An 18,442-nucleotide genomic window follows, 5' to 3' on the forward strand; every position below is an offset into this window, starting at 1 on the left:
GATTACCTGAAGACACTTGTGGAGGTGGCCCATAGAACGTGGGGCTGGAGGGTGAGATGGAGAAAGGCATTAGTCATTCAGTAGAAGATGGGCCATGGGGTTACTGGAAGCAGTTCATAGGAGAAGCTCTCCATTTCCTAGGCCTGTGTCCCTCCCTTTTGATGTTGAGTCGTAGGGTGTGAGATCAGAGGTGTTCTCCAGTACAGGAGGTATTTAGGGTACGTCACTTGCCTACCACCACCTCTTTGACCCATCATTCTTGGTTTCCTGACCCAAAGGTATACAGTGAGGATTGGGACCTGCCCTGGTCCTGAATCTCTTCACTCAGGTCTGAGGATAGCTGGGTTTGGAAAGTGTGCCGGGGAGGTTATGGGTACTGCTTGCTTGTGCTGGCTCTGGCTGATTTCATGTCCCTGGGGTACAAGAGGTGGCCCTGGGCCCCAGGTTCACTCTCAGTCCTGCTGGTGCAGGAGAAGGAGGAAAGCAGGCCTATGCTGGGAGAAGCAGCAGAAGCTAGCTGTCACGGCCTGGGGGCGAGAAGCTGTCCTAGCCTGGAGGGTGAGAGAAGCACACAGAGGGAGGGTGCAGAGGACCCCTAGGGATACAAAGCGTTTACACAAACCAGTGCAGGAGAGGCTGTTCCATTCATCAACAAGCATTACTCCAGGTAGGGTACTGAAGGTGGCAGGAATGACCAAGACAAAAGACAAGAATCATTTTGGAGCAAGGCAGTGGGGAATATGTGTGAGATAGTCACACAAATAAGCACAAAATTAAAATCACTATAACTTGCACAAGTGAAAGGACAAAGACCTATGCCCTGGGATTGCCCTGGCCCTAGAGGCTAGAGGTCAGCCAGGCCGGCCCAGGTCTCACTTCTGCAGGCCTGCCCCGTCGCGCCATCTATTCATCCATTCACCCCTCAAGATCCAGGTATCCTTGTTGCGGTCCCAGGGCATTGCTCCGCTCGCTATTCTCCCTCCAGGACGGCAGGGGGCGGTGCCGCGTCAGCCGCCGCTATCCCGACAGACCCCGCGCGGGCGCGGGCCTTTAAGCGGGCGGAAGAGCCCTCGCGCGAGCCCAGGTCGGCGGGCGGAAGCGGCTCGCGCTCCAGGCACCGCCATGCCTGGGGACCACCGCCGTATCCGAGGGCCCGAGGAGTCCCAGCCGCCGCAGCTGTACGCGGCCGATGACGAGGAGGCGCCAGCAGCCCGCGACCCGACGCGGCTGCGGCCCGTGTATGCGCGCGCCGGGCTGCTGAGCCAGGCCAAGGGCTCGGCCTATCTGGAGGCGGGAGGCACCAAGGTGCTGTGCGCCGTGTCCGGCCCGCGCCAGGCCGAGGGCGGCGACCGCGGCGGCGGCCCGGCCGGGGCGGGCGGCGAGGCCCCGGCCGCGTTGCGCGGCCGCCTGCTTTGCGACTTCCGCCGTGCGCCCTTCGCCGGCCGCCGGCGCCGCGCGCCCCCGGGCGGCGGGGAGGAGCGAGAGCTGGCGCTGGCCCTGCAGGAGGCGCTGGAGCCGGCCGTGCGCCTGGGCCGCTACCCGCGCGCGCAGCTCGAGGTGTCAGCGCTGCTGCTGGAGGACGGTGGCTCGGCGCTGGCTGCCGCGCTCACGGCCGCCGCGCTCGCCCTGGCCGACGCGGGGGTCGAGATGTACGACCTGGTGGTGGGCTGCGGCCTGAGCCGCACGCCGGAGCCGGCGCCCACCTGGCTACTGGATCCCACGCGACTGGAGGAGGAGCACGCCGCCGCCGGCCTCACCGTGGCGCTCATGCCCGTGCTCAACCAGGTGGCCGGGCTGCTGGGCAGCGGGGAGGGCGGCCCGACCGAGAGCTGGGCCGAGGCAGTGCGTCTGGGCCTCGAGGGCTGCCAGCGGCTCTATCCCGTACTGCAGCAGTGCTTGGTGCGGGCTGCCAGGCGGAGGAGCGCCGCCGCGCCGTCCTGAACCAGAAGCCTGAGCCACGACGGACGCCAAGGACCGAGCTGCCGCCATCCCCTAAAGGACCTGTGCCGACAGCTTCCAGACTGCGCCGAGCTGAGAACTTCGAGGCCAGAAAGGATCTGAGGAGGCGTGCACAGAACTGATGGCACTGGACAGCTGTGTTGCAACGATTTCATTAAAGAAACGTTTCTACTTGAGCCGGTGCTTCCCAGCTCCGACCAATTAGAGGAAACTTGGGAATGCGGCCTGACTCCCACGTTGAAAAAGACTTCAGCTGGACTGGCCTGGAAAACGGGGCTTGGAGCTCTTGTCTTGTCAGGGATGGACCCTATGCAGGCCAGCTAGTGACTCCCTTTTATAGAATTGGCCTGCTCTTGAGAGAGTGGACAGGGGGCTGTGCCTTGTCATTTATATCTGAGCTAAAACAAACTCCTTTATATCTGAAAAAGTCTTCTGTTGTGTTTCTTGTCAGTGGCGGACTTAACGGAGCAAGGCTCTTCTGAGCATGTAATGTGGTCTTGGGCCCCTGGTGTCAAGGGCTTGGGACAGCATTGTCATAAAGGTGTCCTGTTTCTTAGAGCAACATAAGCAGAAGAGACCGGCTGAAGGTGAAGGAGGTGCTGGGGTTGGTGTGGGGAAATGTGCTTTGAAGAAGGAGAGGCTGCCCCTTTGAGCACCATAGCGGCTGCTGCCGAGGTGTGGCACGAGTAGGGAGGGTTGTGTGGCCCCAGGAGCACTCTGGGTGCACTCTCTGGCCTCTGGTTTGGTGCTGGGCAAGACCAAAGCTCAGGGGTGGGTAGCAGAAAGGGGTTTGGCTCTGGGTGGAAGCCAGATCCCACCTTTCCTTGGCCGTGTGCAGAGCAGCACAGCCGGAGGCCTCCTGCATTGCTGGTAAGAAGTAGGGGTCCAGGCTGGCTTTGTTATCGTCTAGTCTTGGCTCCTGGGAGATGGCGGATAAACTGCCAGGAGTAAGAGCTTCTGGATGTTGGGAGACCAGGTGCAGCCTGGCCATTATTCCATATGGCAGAGCTGGCCTAGCTGAGTGACCACAAGAGTGGCATCTTCCCTGTGTGGCTCCTGTGCCCTGGCTTGGTAGGAGCTTCTGAATGTGCGTGTGTCCGGGGCTTGCTCAGCTTCTCCCGGAAGGCCTGACCTAAGGCAGCCAAAGGACCAGAATGAAGCTTGGAGACCATACCAAGAACCCCTGACCAGGGAAAAATACAAATTTTATTTTTCCCCTTTGACATTACAGCATTTCCAGAGCAGGTCTGAAATACACAGTGTCAAGCGAGAGACAAGATAGAAACAGGACATAAAAATGATACCCCTGTTCTGAATGAGGGCTTTATAGGGTGGGTGGGCAGTCTGGAACCAAAGGTGGGTTATGTGGGACACACACCGAGGAGCTTAAAGACCGGAAGGGACTGTAGAACTTGAGTGGATCTTCCTGTGCATCACTGGAACTGGGAAAGCGGGGCTGGTGGCTGCAGGACGCTCCACACTTGGAACTGGCAGGACCTGGAGAGGAGGGAAAAGCAGCCAAAGCAGTGCTTGCAGTCAGAGGGGCTGAGGCGCTCCCAAGGCAGGGGCCTGTTCAGCTGCCCCTTGCAAGACTGGGCCTCAGCCTCATGAGGATGGCGAGCATGTGCTAGGCAGTTGCAGGCCTCCCTCTCAGCCCCCCGACTATCTGGAAGCTTGGCCTCCAAAGCAAAAGCCACCATTACGGAGAGGCTTCCCTGCTGGTGCGGCTGAGCCAAGCCTCCACTTCATTGTCCTCATTCCAAAATGGGTGCCTCTGGTTGCACAGGTGCCACCAGGACGCCTTCCAGAAATCATACGAGGCAAGGAAGGAAGTCTGGGAAGGAGCCGGGAGGGGTTCCACTCTTCTACTGACTGCCCTCCTGGTCTGATGCATGATTCTTCACCTGTAGAAAGACAGAAGCAGGACTCTGGCCAGGAGGAGTGAGAGCCATGGGGTGTCTGGGAAGGGGAGGTCTGTCTGCCAACATCTCCCCTCACCTCCACATCTCTTTCTGGGCAGCTTGGGCAGCTCAGTGCTCCTCAAGATTCTTCTAGAGGCCTGGGAACCCAGAACCCCTAGACAAAACAAACATTCCCTTCCTCTAGCCCAGTCTTTCCCCAGATGTGACTCAGGCCTGGGCAATAGTAATGGCCCTCCAGAGCCCAGCAGTTGGAGGGGCAAAGCTGGACAGGTAGAGGAAGGGAAGTTCATTACTGCCAGCCCCTGCACCGGCATCCTGGGCCCTGTTGAGATGGCCCAAACAAACCCGGGGCTCGGCCTATCTCAGGGACTACCAATAAGGGAGGAGGATATGGTAGGTCAGGGAACATTTGGGCCCTTTGATGTTGCACGAAGGGCTCTTATCAGACTCAGGTTGGATGTTCTCCATCCGGGAAGGTCCATGTGCCACAGCTTCCCCGGGGAGCACGGTACAATATAAGATGTGGGGGCAGGGAAAAGGCAGAAATCGGTTTTAACAAGCTTGCCAGGTGGTTCTCAGGCAAGGGGTGTGGGGCCATGAGGCACAGCTGTGATGTCTGTGGTGCTCAAAGCCCGCCTCCCGGCTTCCTGGAGAAGATGGTATTTCAGCCCAGAACTGGCCCAGCTGCCTGGCTGTGTTCCCTAGTCCAGCTGAGCTCATCAAGCCCGAGTTGAGAGTGGGAGACAACGCAGTGCAGGGCCCATGTTCTGGGGCTTGCCTGCGGTAGAAGTCCTGTGTCTCCCCTCAACCACCACTGTGGGCTCCCGCACAAACCCGAGTCTCTCCCTTGTTCACAGGGAGGCCACAAGGACTCAAACGCAGGGAGGGTGAGGATGAGGGGAGGTGCCGGGCCACTCACTGCCTCCTCTGGGTCTGTGCTGTCCTCGGGGCTGTCTGCTTCTGGATGGGGCCTCTGGCCCCTGGGCTCCTGCTTGGCTTCAGTGTTTCTGCATGAGGATCTCTTACTCACCAGGGCCCTGTTTTCTTCACTGGCCTCTGACCCTGTTCAGGGACAGTCGCCAGTTAGTGGCCAGGTTTGGAGGTCCCGGCTGATCTCAGAGAGGCTGCTTGGTGCCCGGCACTGATCTAGGGTGCCTAGGGCTTGAGACGACAAGATGGGGGTGGACTGGGACACTGCTCTGCCCCCAGACAGCTGCTGAGTGGTGGGGGGAAGGTCCTAGAACAACCTTGAAGCCATAGGGTCTTCAGCCATGGGGACAACCAGACCCTGGGGAGGGCAGGAAGGAGCCCTGCAGATGGAAAGCAGGATGCCAGGTGCCATGCCCCCCGGCACCTTCAGCAGTGGGCAAAGCTGGAGCTCACTTGGAGTGCAGGCTGGGCCCCCAGCTGGAGGTGCTTGACCCAGAAGCTGGTCCCTCTGCTGGTCCATGCGCTCCAGAGTCTCCAACAGACGGTCCACCTGGGCTTTGATCTGGCTTAGCTCCCCCCTGATGGAGTGCAGCTCCTCGGTCTGGACTGGGTGGAGAGGGGCCAGAGCTGGTGTCCCACGGCCCAGGAGGCAGAGGGCATGGCTGCCCATGCTCCCGGGCCTGCCCTCACTGCCGAGGTCCTCCCAGCTCTTTCCTAGCCCTGTAGGTGAAGGCTCTGCCCCTTCACTCACGCTTTATTTGCTCTTGGGGCAGGTGGCTCTTCCTGGGGCCCTTGTGGGGACTGCAGCTGCTCTTGATCCCCATGCCCACCTGGATCCTCCGGATCTTGACAGGCACGCGGTTAATGAGTGGAGGGATTCTTTGGCATTCATACACACTACTGGGACAGGATAGAGAGGGAGTCAGGCCAACCAGCCCCACCTGTTTACCCAGAGGACCAACGGGGCAAGACCCACCTACCGGTAGGGGACATCTTCCCTGTACAGCTTGTAGTCCAGGTCATAGTTACTGCTGCTGCAACAGAGACAAATGGGGAAGGGGTCACTCTCCATGGCCAGAGTCCTTTCCCAGACCCATTTAACTTGAAGAAACTGAGGTGTGCAACTTTTCCTTAGAATCCCAGAATTCTCCATTGGAAGAGGCCTTAGGGACTTGACCAAGGCCATTTTGAGAGAACACAGCAAACCAGCTTCCCCATGTCTGGCCTCTAATAAGGGGTATCTGTCAGGTGGCCCCGGTGGGCAGGAGGGGTCAATCGCCTGCAGCCTTCTGGCCGGCCAGATCAGGGCTCTCCAAAAGTTCCTCTGCCTGACCCAGGAACAGCTGATGTTCTGGATCGTAGTCTGGCAAAGGATGAAAGGAAAGAGTTAAGTCAGGGCCCAAAGCCACAGTGGGGGCGTGAGAGCCTTTAATCCTTGGTTGGGATTGCCAGGATGTGGCCCAGCACTGACTGGCAGGGCCAGCCAGGCAGGATTAAGGCTGTGGCCAGGCCGCCTTCCTCTTTGCTCCAGTCCTTGGGAGAGAGCAGGAGTCTGGAAAGTCCCAGACTCTCGTTGCCCGGCCTTTCCCCCTTCTCTCATGTACCATGCATCTCCAGGCAGGGAATTGGTGCCTAGGAGGGATGTGGAGATGGGTGCAAAGAGAATTAAGCACCTGACTGGGCAGGGAGGCTCTGTGGGGACACAGCTACAGGAGCTTCGGTTGCCATCTGCACCCGGGGCTGGAACGGGGGATAAGGATCGGGGAGGGGATGCACGCGGCAGCAATACAGCTTCTAAAACAACTTTCTGGTGCTGTGCGTCCCCAGCTCAGGCCCAGCCCACGAGGGGCGAGGCCTGTAAGGCTACTGGGTCAGAATGGAGGACGTTGGGGGCGAGGGGAGGGAGTTCGCCTTCATCCTGAGACGCCCCACAGGCCGGTTAGTGAAATTTCCGGCCATCCTCGCCTCCGCTTTCTGGCTTCAGGAGATCTGGACGGGCGGCCTGGACACAGCAGGGATGCCGATTGCTGATTCCGGTGGTGGGAGGATCATCCTTGGAGAAAGGAGAAAGTGACGGCGGCGCGCCAGGAGGGCGCGTGCGCAGCCCCGGGGGTCGGGCTAGAGGTGGGTGGGGGTCCCGCGCCCAGCGCCCAGCGCAGCCTCGGGAGGGCTTGGAACCAGCCAGCGGGAGGGCTTGGGGGCTTGGGGACTTGGGGGCTTGGGGGCTAGGACGCTAGGACAGAACTGAAGCTGATGCGTCTCCGCTGGGCGCCACTGCTCAGGGAAAATTCTCTCTTCTGGATCCTTTTGGATTGGCTGGAGAGCTCCGCCCCCTCGGACCGGACGGAAACGTTGACGGAGAGCAGACATAGTGCTGAAGCCTGTGGCTGACCACCTGAGTCTCCGCGGCAAACAGTTCTTCATAGCAGCATTGGTGGTTCAGTGGTAGAATTCTCGCCTGCCACGCGGGAGGCCCGGGTTCGATTCCCGGCCAATGCAGTGGTTTGACTTTTTCCTCCCTTCCATTTTTTTTTCTTACAACTTTTTGACGTAGTCAAAAATGAATGGTGTAGGAATGATATTTCATTGACTGCTTAGCACAGACTGGAGAGCAGCCTGAGTTGAAACACACACAGGATGGGTTTGGGAATTAGATGTTAGGCTACATGCGCCCCACAGCCGTGCTTGCTGCAGTTACGGGGTCCCTCTTGTCCTGAAGGAAGGTGGGCTCTGGTGCCGGCCCTCCTACCCTCATCCCACCCCATGCCACCCCTCAGTCATCAGCCAGGGCTGATGGCAACTGCCCTTGAGTCTTTTCCCCCAAGGGGCAGTGGCCTGGTCACATGGCTTCTCCGTGCTCTGTCCTCTGGTCTGGGTTAATTGCTACAGTCTGCAAGTCCGGGCTTCCCACAAAAGGAGAAACAGAACACTCCTTCAGAACGGTGCTGTGGGCAGAGGTCAAACCACCCGTGTCCGCGGGGACTTGGGACAATCCTTACACCACAGGCCTTTCCCTACAGGTTGAAAAATTCCATTTGGAGGCTCAGGTCACATGTCCTGGACTTGACTAGTTCTCACGGACAGGTCATCCAGCAGCTCAGCGGCTGCCAGAACCACATCCCCAACCTGTCGTTCCTCTGGGCACCATCCTAAGGCCCAGAGCCACAGTCCCAGCGGCCCACCCACTGCTGCCCTGGACCCAGGCGGCTCCAGTGACAGCCCCCCAGCCCCCACCCCCACCCCGCAAAATGCTTCATTCTCCCTACTGGAGTCCCTGCTGGGGATGTGTGACTTAAGGAGGTCACCCCTGCCCCCAGCCTTGAAGGCCGGGTCCCCTCTGAATGGAGTCCGAGCCCCTGCCGGGCAGCTGCCATTACACCCCATTGCCTCCCTATTCCTGCACCTGTACCCTTCAGAAGTCTGGCAGAAGTAGGTCAGAGCAGGCTGGGAAGGTAGTTGGGGAGGACAGGAAATCCGAAGGTGACAAAGCGAAGAACTGAGGCCCTTAGGGTCAATGGGGTTGATTCCCATGGTCAGTTTGGGGTGTGCAGGAGGCCTCAAAATTGGCCTCAAAAGTGGCCACGGTAAAAAAGCACATGAGAGAACTACGGCAGAGAATCACTTTGCTCCTATCAGACAGTGATAATTACCAAACCCCCAGAATCACATGAGATGCAAGGCAAACCAACACCACATATGCAGTTCTGCTCCACTGAAGAGATGCGAGTTTAAAAAACCGCATTACCTGTGAGCACACACCTACTCATCAGCCCCAAACAAACGCAGTGCAAAAGCCACCCACGCCGGCACACTCACAGGGTGACACAGACCTTCAGGCTGACGCTGACAGGGAGAGATTTGGTTTAATCTCTCTCAAGGTCAACCTGGAGGTTCAGGGACTTCTCAGATCAGCCCCCAGCCCAACTCCGCCATCTCCTTTCCAGGAAGATGAGGCAAGGTGAAACCCAAAAGAGACTGGAAACTTTGGCCCCAGGGGATTTACACACTGCTGTTCCTAACAGCAAACACCTGCCCCACTGCCTCCTCCACCGCAAGACAGAAACCACCCAAATGCCTGCAGGAGGGCCAGGAGCTGAGTGAGGCCATCACAGATGCCCAGCTGAGGGGACACTCGTTACGCCTGTGAAAAGGGCACGTTAGCTGGCAGAACGTGGCAAGCTCCTTTCTGAAAATGTTTAAAGATTTCTTAACATTATCCTCTTTTTTTTTAATGCTTATTTTGTTATTGTTGGGAGAGAGAGAGCAAGCATGAGTTGGGGAAGGGCAGAGAGAAAGGGAAACCAAGAATCTGAAGCAGGCTCCATGCTGTCAGCACAGAGCCTGACTTGGGGTTCAAATTCACAAACCCTGAGATCAAGACCTGAGCCGAAGTCAGATGGTTAACCGACTGAGCCGCCCAGGCACCCCTTAACATTTTCTTACACTTCCCAAGTTTGGGGCAAGATTTCATCCAGGGAAGTTCCCATTTGCTACTTCCCAAATATCTGTACCTGGAAAAAGCCCCCAAGCACCATGAAGGTGGGGATCCCCTGGGAGGACCCATGCCCCCTGGCTCCAGGTGGGAGGAGGGGGCATCCTGCCTCGGTCAGCAGGTGGTGCTGGGTGACATCAGCGATGAGAAGCCTTGGAATGAACGGGTCATCTCCTTCAGTTTATGGACAAAAGCTGAGGCCGAGTGAGAAGGAACCCTCAGGTGCCTCAGTGAGTTCCCTGAGCTGGCCTCCTGAGCTCCTTGTTCCATCCCAGGGGGACCCAGAGCCCCAGACAAGCCCGCAAGCAGCCCCCCTCCTCTGCGGACAACCCTGGACAGACTCACCAGGAGATGGCTGTGCCCGGCTGCCTCTTCTGGCCTGGCTGGGTGGGGCCGGGCCTGGGCTCTCCAGCCATGTCTAAATCTGAAGAGAGAAAGAGCAGGGCAGAGCATAAGAGGAGGGAGGGAGGGGTGCAGAGGAAGGGCCCAAGTGCACAGGGGCTTCACTCACTTCCAGGCTGGCCCCCCCCTGCTCCTCAGCCCCCAGGCAGTGGGTATGGTCCCCTGAGTGGCCCCGAGACACGGGGCAGCAGAATGGGCAGCCTGGCCTGGCCTCCTTCACACCCCGAACCCACCATGGCAATCAACCCCATTGCCTATGCCCTTGGTGGTACCATCAAAAGGCAGGAGGGACGATATCCGTGGTCTTCGTGTCCTCTGGGGAGACACCTAGCCCTGGCCAGAGATAGTTTTCGAGTGTCCTGCTGCCTGTCTGCCTGCCCACTTGCCTGCCTGCTCCCGGCCCACGCCGCAGCTGCCTGTGGGCTAAGCCCCTGGGTCGGAGATGGTCGCGTTGGCTCTAAGTGAGAAGCAAAGCCGGCAGCTGGCCTGCTCTGGGGAACAAACACCGCACTGCCCTCTGTCGGTGGGGGAGGCAAGAGTCGGCCGATCCCATGTAGGGGAGGACTGAGATGGGTCTGTGCGCCAGTCACCGCAGATCTTCTAGTTTCTGGGCTCCTCTCCTTGGCTGTTCACCACTGGAGAAAGCAGCTCTTCCACAGTGGGAGAGGGAGGGGACTCCTGCGTACCCTCACTCGGTGCTCAGGGCCTGGCCCTAAGTAAGTGCCACTTGATGTCTGCAGAATTCATGAATGGAAGTCCATGAAATCGATTCTGTTTTGTTTTTTTTTTTTGGGGGGGGGGTTGGATCAGACCCCAGAGTTTCGCTTGTGACTTCAAGGCCCCTCCCCTGAGCCCAACCCCTTTCTTCCTGTCTGTGGTCCACTGTGGCTGCCAAGATGGTAACAAATGGGAGCCTTCTCATTTTCCTGTTCTCAAGACTTCATGCAACACAAGAGCCAAGAGCACTTACTCAGCACCTGCTTGCTTGCCGTGGAGAACAGGAGACTGGCCATAGTGTCTCTGAGGCACTGACGATCCAGACTGTGTGTTTAATTACGAGGAAGTTGGAATTTATCACCCCCACCTTAGCCTTCCTCTTCCATTCATGGTTCTGATTCATCCACTTAAGGACACATTACCCAAATGTCCATGTACCAAGGTGAACGCCTGTACTTTGTCTCATCTGGCTTTCTGTGTCTATTCCTTTGGAATATCTATTTTTTTAAATTTATTTTTGAGAGAGAGAGACAGAACATGAGCGAGGGAGGGGCAGAGAGAGCCGAAGACGCAGAATCCAAAGCAGAATCCAGGTCCTGAGCTGTCAGTTCGAACTCATGAACCGTGAGATCATGACCTGAGGTGAAGTCGGATGCTTAACCGACTGAGCCAACCAGGCACCCAGTGACGTATCTTAATACTCCTGGTCACTTTCACATTTGCAATGTCCACCGGGGACAGAAAATCACACGCATGTCCACCACACAGGGCAGAGGCACTTAGAAATTCCTGATGTGCCCAAGATAGAAGGCACAGCATTAATATAAATTCATCATTCTCTTTGGGCTAAACATCATCACTATCCCCTAAAAATGAGAATACTGAGTAGGATGTGATTGCACAGAAATGAGAGAATGCAGAAACCTGCATCATTCTCCTGGGGCCCCGATCATAGGACCCAGCTTTGGGGGAAAAACCATTCAATGGCTACCAGATTGCCAGTGATGAGTCAGTTATCACAAGGGGGCTAGTGGAGTGTCTGGGAAGTTCACCACCTATGGCAAACCATGTCCACATGTGTAATGGGCATCTTCCTGAGCACCTATCACCTGCAGCCCAGAGCAGGTAAGCCTGGTTATGGCTGGCCCCACCCCCATTCAAGGGCTGTATCGTCAAGATTCCCCAGAGAAACAGAACCGATAGGATGTATACACAGAAAGAAAGAGATTTATCATAAGGAATTGGCCGACAAATCTCAAGATTGGCAGTCGGCAAACTGCAGACCCATGAGAGATAATGGCATAGTTCCATTCCAAAGACCAACAAGTCTGAGACCTAGAAGAGTCAGTTTCAGTTCAAGTCTGAAGGCAGGAAGAAAGAAAACTGATGTCCCAGCTCAGTGGCAGTCAGGTAGGAAGAGTTCCCTCTTACTCTTGGGAAGTAAATCTTTTCATTCTATTCGAGCCTTCAACTGATTGGATGAGGCCCACCCACATCCGCTTTACTGCATCAACCCCTTCAAATGTTGATCTCGTCCCAAAACACTCTTAATGGGGTACCTGGGTGGCTCAGTTGGTTAAGCGTCAGACTCTGGCTCAGGTCATGATCTCGCGGTTTGTGAGGTCAAGCCCTGCGTCAGACTCTGGGCTGACAGCTTGCTCAGAGCCTGGAGCCTGTTCTGGATTCTGTCTCCCTTTCTCTCCGCCCCTCTGCCACTCACACTTTGTCTCTGTCTCTCTCAAAAATAAACAAACACTAAAAAATAAAAAATAAAAAACAAAACAAAAACACTCTTAGAGACTCACCCAAAATAATATTTGGCCAAATCTCTGTGCACCCCATGGCCCTAAGTGAGACACAAACTTAACCATCACAGGGACCAAGCACCAAGAAACAGGGTGGAGGTCTTTGTTCCACATTCATCTCTCATAAAGACCCCGGGACAGGTTTCCTGGGGGACATGCCCTCTTACATTCCCCCGGGGGCTATGAGAGCCTGATTCATGGAACTCGGGACAGATAGTCCCGAGTCATATGAACAGAAGTCATAATGAGTGACCGCAGATGACACAAGGGCAGGGGAGGTCAGCAGTCAGATGGGAAGGAAGCAGAAGACAGAAACAGACCAAGTGGATGGAAGGACTAGAATGAGGAAAAGGGAGAGAAGCAGAAGGGGGTGGACATCCTGGACAACTGGTCTCCAGGGTTCCCTGAGCCGACTCCCTGATGTGCCCACTCTGACCTCATCAAATGGGTGCAAAGTAGTTCACTTATTTTCATAGGGCTCCCAGGAAGGAAAGGGTCGCCGTGTCATCCCCAATGCTAGAATGTTGCAACCAGCGGCCAGAAGTGATTGAAATTAACCATCTGCCAGATGGGGCTGCATCTTCACACCCAGCACCTCACCCAACCCTCACCGCAGCCTCGTAGGGTAGATGCTCTGAGTCCCCGTCTCAGGGCTACAGTAACCGGGCTCAGGTGGACAGTGAGCTGAGAGGAGCGGTGGGATCTCAGTCCCCAGCCTTGCAACCGCTGCAGTGTTCCAACAAGTTAGAGGACTTACTTGAAGCCATCCGGTGGGGGGGCGCCTGCGTGGCTCCGTCGCTCAAGAGTCTGACTCTTGATTTGGGCTCAGGCCATGATCTCATGGGTTTGTGAGTTCGACCCCACATCGGACAGTGAGGAGCTTGCCTGGGATGCTGTCTCTCCCTCTCTCTCTCTCTCTCTGCCCCTCCCCTGCTTCCCCTGCTCTCGAAATAAATAAACTTAAAAAAAAAAGAAAGAAAGAAAATACCCAGTGGGATCGGCTGGAAGTGGAGGCTGGGTCTGTCAGCGCCTTCAGGCTGCACAGTCCTGGCGCCAGACTGCTCCGTTACCGGCTCCACCCTGTGCAGAATCCAAAGCGGGGTGAGTACAGAGCACCGGCAGACAGAGCAATGCTGCAGGCCTGAGTCCCGGACGTGCCAGGCGGCTTCTCACAGTGGAGGTGAGTCATTCCTTCTACCCCTTCACATCTGAGCCCCCTTCCTGTGTTACAGGTATCCCCCAGCTTTGAGACATAAACTGCCTCCCATGAAAGAGGCTGAAAATGCCCTTTTCCGCCTCCCTCTCCCGGCCTTCGTTGCCCTTAGGGCCTGGGCACGTAACGTGGCCCCTCTCCTCAGACCCACATGCCTGACTTTGAAGGAGAGCTGCCAGCGTGAAGAAGTCCCTCTCAGCAATTGATGGTGGCAGTGGCCGCAGCTACATCCAGCTTTCAGGGGCGGTGCACCTCCGCCCCACGTTGGAGGCACTGGTGTGGCGTCTGCGCCCGGCACAGGCAGCGAGGTGTTTTCCCGACCTGATGCTCTGACCTCTCCAAGAGCTCCTGGGAACTAAGCAGTAGCTTCGGCAAATTCCTTTTCTGCTTCGAGTCGCCAGAAGCGGTTTGTGTTGCTTAAAACAAGAACCTTGATTGACACAAAATAGGATTAGGTGTGGAAGGGGCTAAAAGCCCGGGGGAAACGGGGGTGCTTTAAAGCTGGAATGTGGCCAGAGGACAGTGAAAATCCAGCTAGTATTAAGGGACAGGATACCAGGAGTGCATGGGATGCCATGGTGAGATAGTTAATCCTGCGGTCCCCCAGAACAAAGTGGCCCTCAAAGGCAGGGCTTTGTGGATCTGGCGGCTCCTGACATAGAAGGGTATAAAGATTACCCTGAGGTCAAGGGCTGTTGGCCAGAGGGCTGTGCTAATGGCACCGCACAGCTTAAAGGAAAGGACAATCTCAGAATCCAAAATCTCTGCTCAAGTCATGGTTAGAAAACCAGGGCATTTTTTTAAATGTATATTTATTTTTGAGAGAGAGAGAGAGAGAGAGATCATGCTTGTGAGACCAGTGGAGGGACAGAGAGAGACGGCCACAGAGGATCTGAAGCTGGTTCTGTGCTGACAACAGAGAGCCCAACGCAGGGCTCGAACCCACGAACTGCGAGATCATGACCTGAGCCAAAGTTAGAGGCCTAACTGGCTGAGCCACCCAGGCGCCCCCAAAAGCAGGAATTTTTATATCTTGCAGTTACAAGGATGAGAGAGTAAAATAAACCAATGTTACAGCTTGATCAGTGGCTATAGAACACCATCAGGTGGCCTCATACCCTTCCTTGCTAGGTCTCTAGCTGGGAGAGAATGGAGAATGGAAGGCAAGGCCATCAGAACGGGGCTCTTTGGGAAGGTGGAAGACTTAGGCACCTCCCACGCCCAGGGAACCTCCCTTGCCAGCAGACGCTACCTCTTGGTCCTACTGAACACGCTAGAGGCACACACTTGCTGGCTATTTGCCAAGCCCATACCCCTCCCTGGGTACACATCTGGGTGGAGTTTCCTGGCCTCCCTTGCAGTTAGTGTGCTACGTGCTACGTGACCAGTACACACGTGCAACCGTGGCCAGCAGCTGGCACTTCCCGAAATAACACACCCCCTTATGACCTTGCCACGAACGAGTCCCCTTGCGTGCCCTACCCCACCACCCCTCACTTTCTCCAGACTGAGACACCAAGTCAGACCCCTGCAGGTCCCAGGGGGCCGATGACTTCAAATCTAGAAGGAGGATATGGAATCACCAAAAGAACCCAGAGATTTTGCTAATTTATATCGGCAGAAACCTGGCACAGTGATCAGGGAACGGATTCTGAGGGTGGAGGGCTGGGGGAGGGAGAAAACAACATGAGACAGGGTCGAACGTACTGATACTAAGTGGGGCTCGTCTGAGTAGCTGGGACAGTTCTAATTGTTTGCCCTGGTGGTTGCCTGAAACCCGGCCTTAATCGTGGCCAAACGACATTAGCTGAGGGCGAAGAAGAAAAATGAGCCCCTGACTTTCTGAGTTGACTAACGACCAGGCACAGTTTCAAGCAACTTGTTTCACAGATTTACTTAGTTAACAAGCGAGGTTCGATGGTGTACTGTTGATGAAGGAATCGAAAAAATTTGGGGCACGAGCTCAGCTGAGCTGACATTCATCCCTGTTTGCTGACCTCAGGCTCTGTCGCCAACACCTTAATGTACCAAGTCAGTTTATTATCCTCACTTTACAGAAGAACAGAAGGCAGAGAGATGTTTTGGGGTGACCAAGTGTCCCGGATCGCCTGGGAGTGAGGGGTTTCCAAGCACGTGGGGCTTGCAGTGCCCACACCCAGACCGTTCCAGGCAGACTGGGGTGACGGGTCTAGCGCAAAGTAACGCAGTAAGTGACAGAGCCTGCCCTGAAATCCAGGTGGCCTGACTTTAGGCTCAAACTCTCCACCTCCCCGCCGTGGTTCTGGCACCAGAGCCTGCGTCTGAAGTAGCCAGAGATCTTGTTAAAACCCAAGCCCTGGCCTCACCTTCCCCATTCAGTTGGCTGGAGGTGGTGGAGGTGGCTGAGAATTTTCTCTTCTTTTTAAAATTTATTTATTTATAAGAGAAAGAGAGAGAGAGAGCATACGAGCACGAGTGGGGGAGGGGCAGAGAGGGAAAGAGAGAGAATCCCAAGCAGGCTCCACCAGCGCAGGGCCGGACACGGGGCTCAAGCGCACAAACTCATGAGATCATGACCTGAGCCAAAACCAAGAGCCAGGCGCTTCACCGCCTGAGCCACCTGGGAGCCCCGAGAATTTGCTTTTCTACCACTTTCCCGGCTGACGCCAATGCCGCTGGTCTGCAGCCTGACTTGGAGAAGCTCCGCGTTGTGCTGCCCCGCCTCCAGACGAGAAGCTTGGAATGGACTTTTCAGGTAGGACCTGCCCACTGCCACCTCCACTCGCAAACTCTTGGATGGCCCCTTTGCCACAGCGCTGAGAAATACACGGCCGGGGCACAAGCCTTCGTGCAGGGAATGCTGACCGGCGAGGCCGCAGCAGAATGGGAATTTGGTGTCTGGGCTCAGGAGGGCACGGGATTGCCAGCATTAGTTGTCAGCGCAGAGGTGGGGTTGCCACACGGGTGGCTCCAGCGTCGCTGCCGGAGTTTACCCTCCGCAGTTCCTGCCAGCACTGGCCTGGGTGTCTACCTGGCCTGACTTTCAGCCGAATCTGGGGCACTATTTCTGGCTGCGTAAGCCCCCGGGCTGGCTCTCTGACTCTCCCTGGGATCCTGTGATCAGGATTTTTGTTGTTAATTGAGGTGAAATTCACATAGCAGGAAAGTAACCAGTTTGGTGGCATTTGTGAGACCACCACCTCTAAGTTTTCAAAACAAAACTCAGACCCATCGAGCAGTTACTCCCCATTCTCCTGCCACCCCTGGCCACCACCAACATGGATTTTATTTCTGTGGATTTACCTATTCTGAATATTTCGTATGAATGGAACCATGATATGTGACCTTTTGTGGCTACTTTATTTCACTGAAAATGTTTTCAAGGTTCATCCACCTCAGCACGTATCTGTACTTGATTCCTTTTTGTTCTTAGAGAGAGAGACAGAGAACGTGTCACGCAAGCACGGGGAGGGGCAGAGGGGAGAAAGAATCCTGTGGGATCATGCCCCAAGCCGAAATCAAGAGTCGGACACTTCACTGGCTGAGCCACCCAGGCGCCCCAGTACTTCGTTCCTTTTAATGGCTGAATAATATTCTTTGGCACGTACACACCAAGATTTGTTTATCCACTCGTCCGTTGATGGGCGTTTGGGTTGTGGCGAATAATGCTGCTGGGAACTTTGTGCATATAAGGACTTGTTGGTGCATAAGGACTTGTTGGTGCATAAGGACTTGTTGGAGTACTTGTGTTCAGTTCTCTCGGGTACATACCTAGCAGTGGGGTTGCTGGGGCATGTAGTAGCTGTGCTTACCTTTTTGAGGATTCCCCAAACTGTTTCCAGGATTTTATGTTCCCACCAGCAGTGTATGAGGGTTTCAGTTGGTCCAAGACCTCATCAACGTTTGTTATCATCTGTTTCTTTTTTTAATGTTTTTATTTATTTTTGAAGGAGAGAGAGAGAGAGCATGAGCGGGGGAGGAGCAGAGAGAGAGGGAGACCTAGAATTTGAAGCAGGCTCCGGGCTCTAAGCTATCAGCACAGAGCCAGATGTGGGGCTCAAACTCATGAACTGTGAGATCATGACCTAAGCCGAAGTCGGACGCTTAACCGACTGAGCCACCCAGGCACCCCAGTTATCATCTGTTTCTTTGATAACAACTATCGTAATGGGTGTGAAGTGGTATCTCAGTGTGGTTTTGCTGTGAATTTCCTAATGACTAGTGATGTTGTGTTTGTTGGTCACTTGTATAGCTCCTCTGGGGAACTGTCTATTCATGTCCTTTGCCTGTTTGTAAATCATTGTCTTTAAAAAAAAAAAAAACTTTTTTTCATGTTTATTTATTTTTGAGAGAGAGAGAGAGAGAGCACGTGAGCAGGGGAGGGCAGAGAGGGAGACACAGAATCCGAAGCAGCCTCCAGGCTCTGAGCTGGCAGCACAGGGACCCACATGGGGCTCGAACCCACAAGCTGTGAGATCATGAGCTGAGCCGAAGTTGGACGCTCAACCGGCTGAGCCACCCAGGCACCCCAATCACTGTCTTTTTGATAAGTTCCTTTTCTGCCGTGATTAAGTCACAACTGTTTCTATGTTTCTATTGCTTAAAACCACAATAGAAACTGTGGCTGCTACACTTCTCTCCGTTCGTGACCCCGGGCCACACTCCCACCTCCAACCAGCAAAGCAACTCAATGTTCACACATAACAGCGTGCAACTGGGTAGGGGTGCATTCTGGACGCTAATGATGGCACCTGCCAGTCTTCACCTGCCCCCACGGCCGCTCTCACCACTGAAGGGAGAGGAGGGCAACGGGGCCATAACCCACCCCAGTTCCGGTAATCACAAAGAAAGCGGGAACACGTAGGGGCGGGCACGGTGAATACAGGGAGAGGGTGTGGGCAGAAGCGCAAAGCCGACAGAGGCAGCGGTGAGGGGGAGCTGGAACAGGAAGTCAGGGATGCAAACAAGGCTTCCAAATCTGTGCATCATTCAGGGGCTAACACCAGAAAACTTCCAGAGGGTG

At 55.5% G+C, this 18,442-nt stretch overlaps 2 protein-coding genes and 1 non-coding gene across 13 annotated transcripts; 2 read left to right on the forward strand and 1 right to left on the reverse strand.

Annotated features, from left to right (window-relative positions):
* The first annotated feature begins 1,091 nt into the window (after positions 1-1,091).
* On the forward strand, positions 1,092-2,386 carry EXOSC6 (exosome component 6). The gene has a single exon (XM_047079252.1). The coding sequence runs from the start codon at positions 1,123-1,125 to the stop codon at positions 1,939-1,941; it is 819 nt and encodes a 272-aa protein (XP_046935208.1). The 5' UTR covers positions 1,092-1,122; the 3' UTR covers positions 1,942-2,386.
* A 757-nt stretch (positions 2,387-3,143) lies between these two features.
* Positions 3,144-10,413, reverse strand: LOC124511483 (heterogeneous nuclear ribonucleoproteins C1/C2-like). 11 transcript variants are annotated; one of them, XR_006961906.1, is made up of 6 exons: positions 9,649-9,729; positions 5,792-7,269; positions 5,563-5,711; positions 5,265-5,417; positions 3,958-4,943; positions 3,144-3,863 (listed from the first exon to the last, which is right to left on the reverse strand). XR_006961906.1 is itself a non-coding variant. In XM_047078755.1 (6 exons), exons 2-6 carry the CDS (start codon positions 9,717-9,719, stop codon positions 4,546-4,548), a joined length of 819 nt encoding a protein of 272 aa, XP_046934711.1. In that variant the 5' UTR covers positions 9,720-9,727; positions 9,978-10,413; the 3' UTR covers positions 3,144-4,545. The 11 variants fall into 11 exon arrangements, 9 of the variants coding, with proteins under 9 accessions (XP_046934711.1, XP_046934710.1, XP_046934709.1 ...); XR_006961905.1 differs by having other exon boundaries at positions 3,144-3,887; XM_047078755.1 differs by adding an exon at positions 9,978-10,413 and having other exon boundaries at positions 3,144-4,943; positions 5,563-5,708; positions 5,792-5,842; positions 9,649-9,727.
* On the forward strand, positions 7,240-7,310 carry TRNAG-GCC (transfer RNA glycine (anticodon GCC)). Its single transcript has one exon. It is a non-coding gene; the product is annotated as a tRNA-Gly (tRNA).
* Positions 10,414-18,442: the final 8,029 nt, after the last annotated feature.

Source organism: Lynx rufus, unplaced genomic scaffold, assembly GCF_022079265.1.
Source record: "Lynx rufus isolate CCGP_SWC_20201006 ecotype Redwood Valley unplaced genomic scaffold, mLynRuf1.p SCAF_16, whole genome shotgun sequence".
Classification (NCBI taxonomy): domain Eukaryota; kingdom Metazoa; phylum Chordata; class Mammalia; order Carnivora; family Felidae; genus Lynx; species Lynx rufus.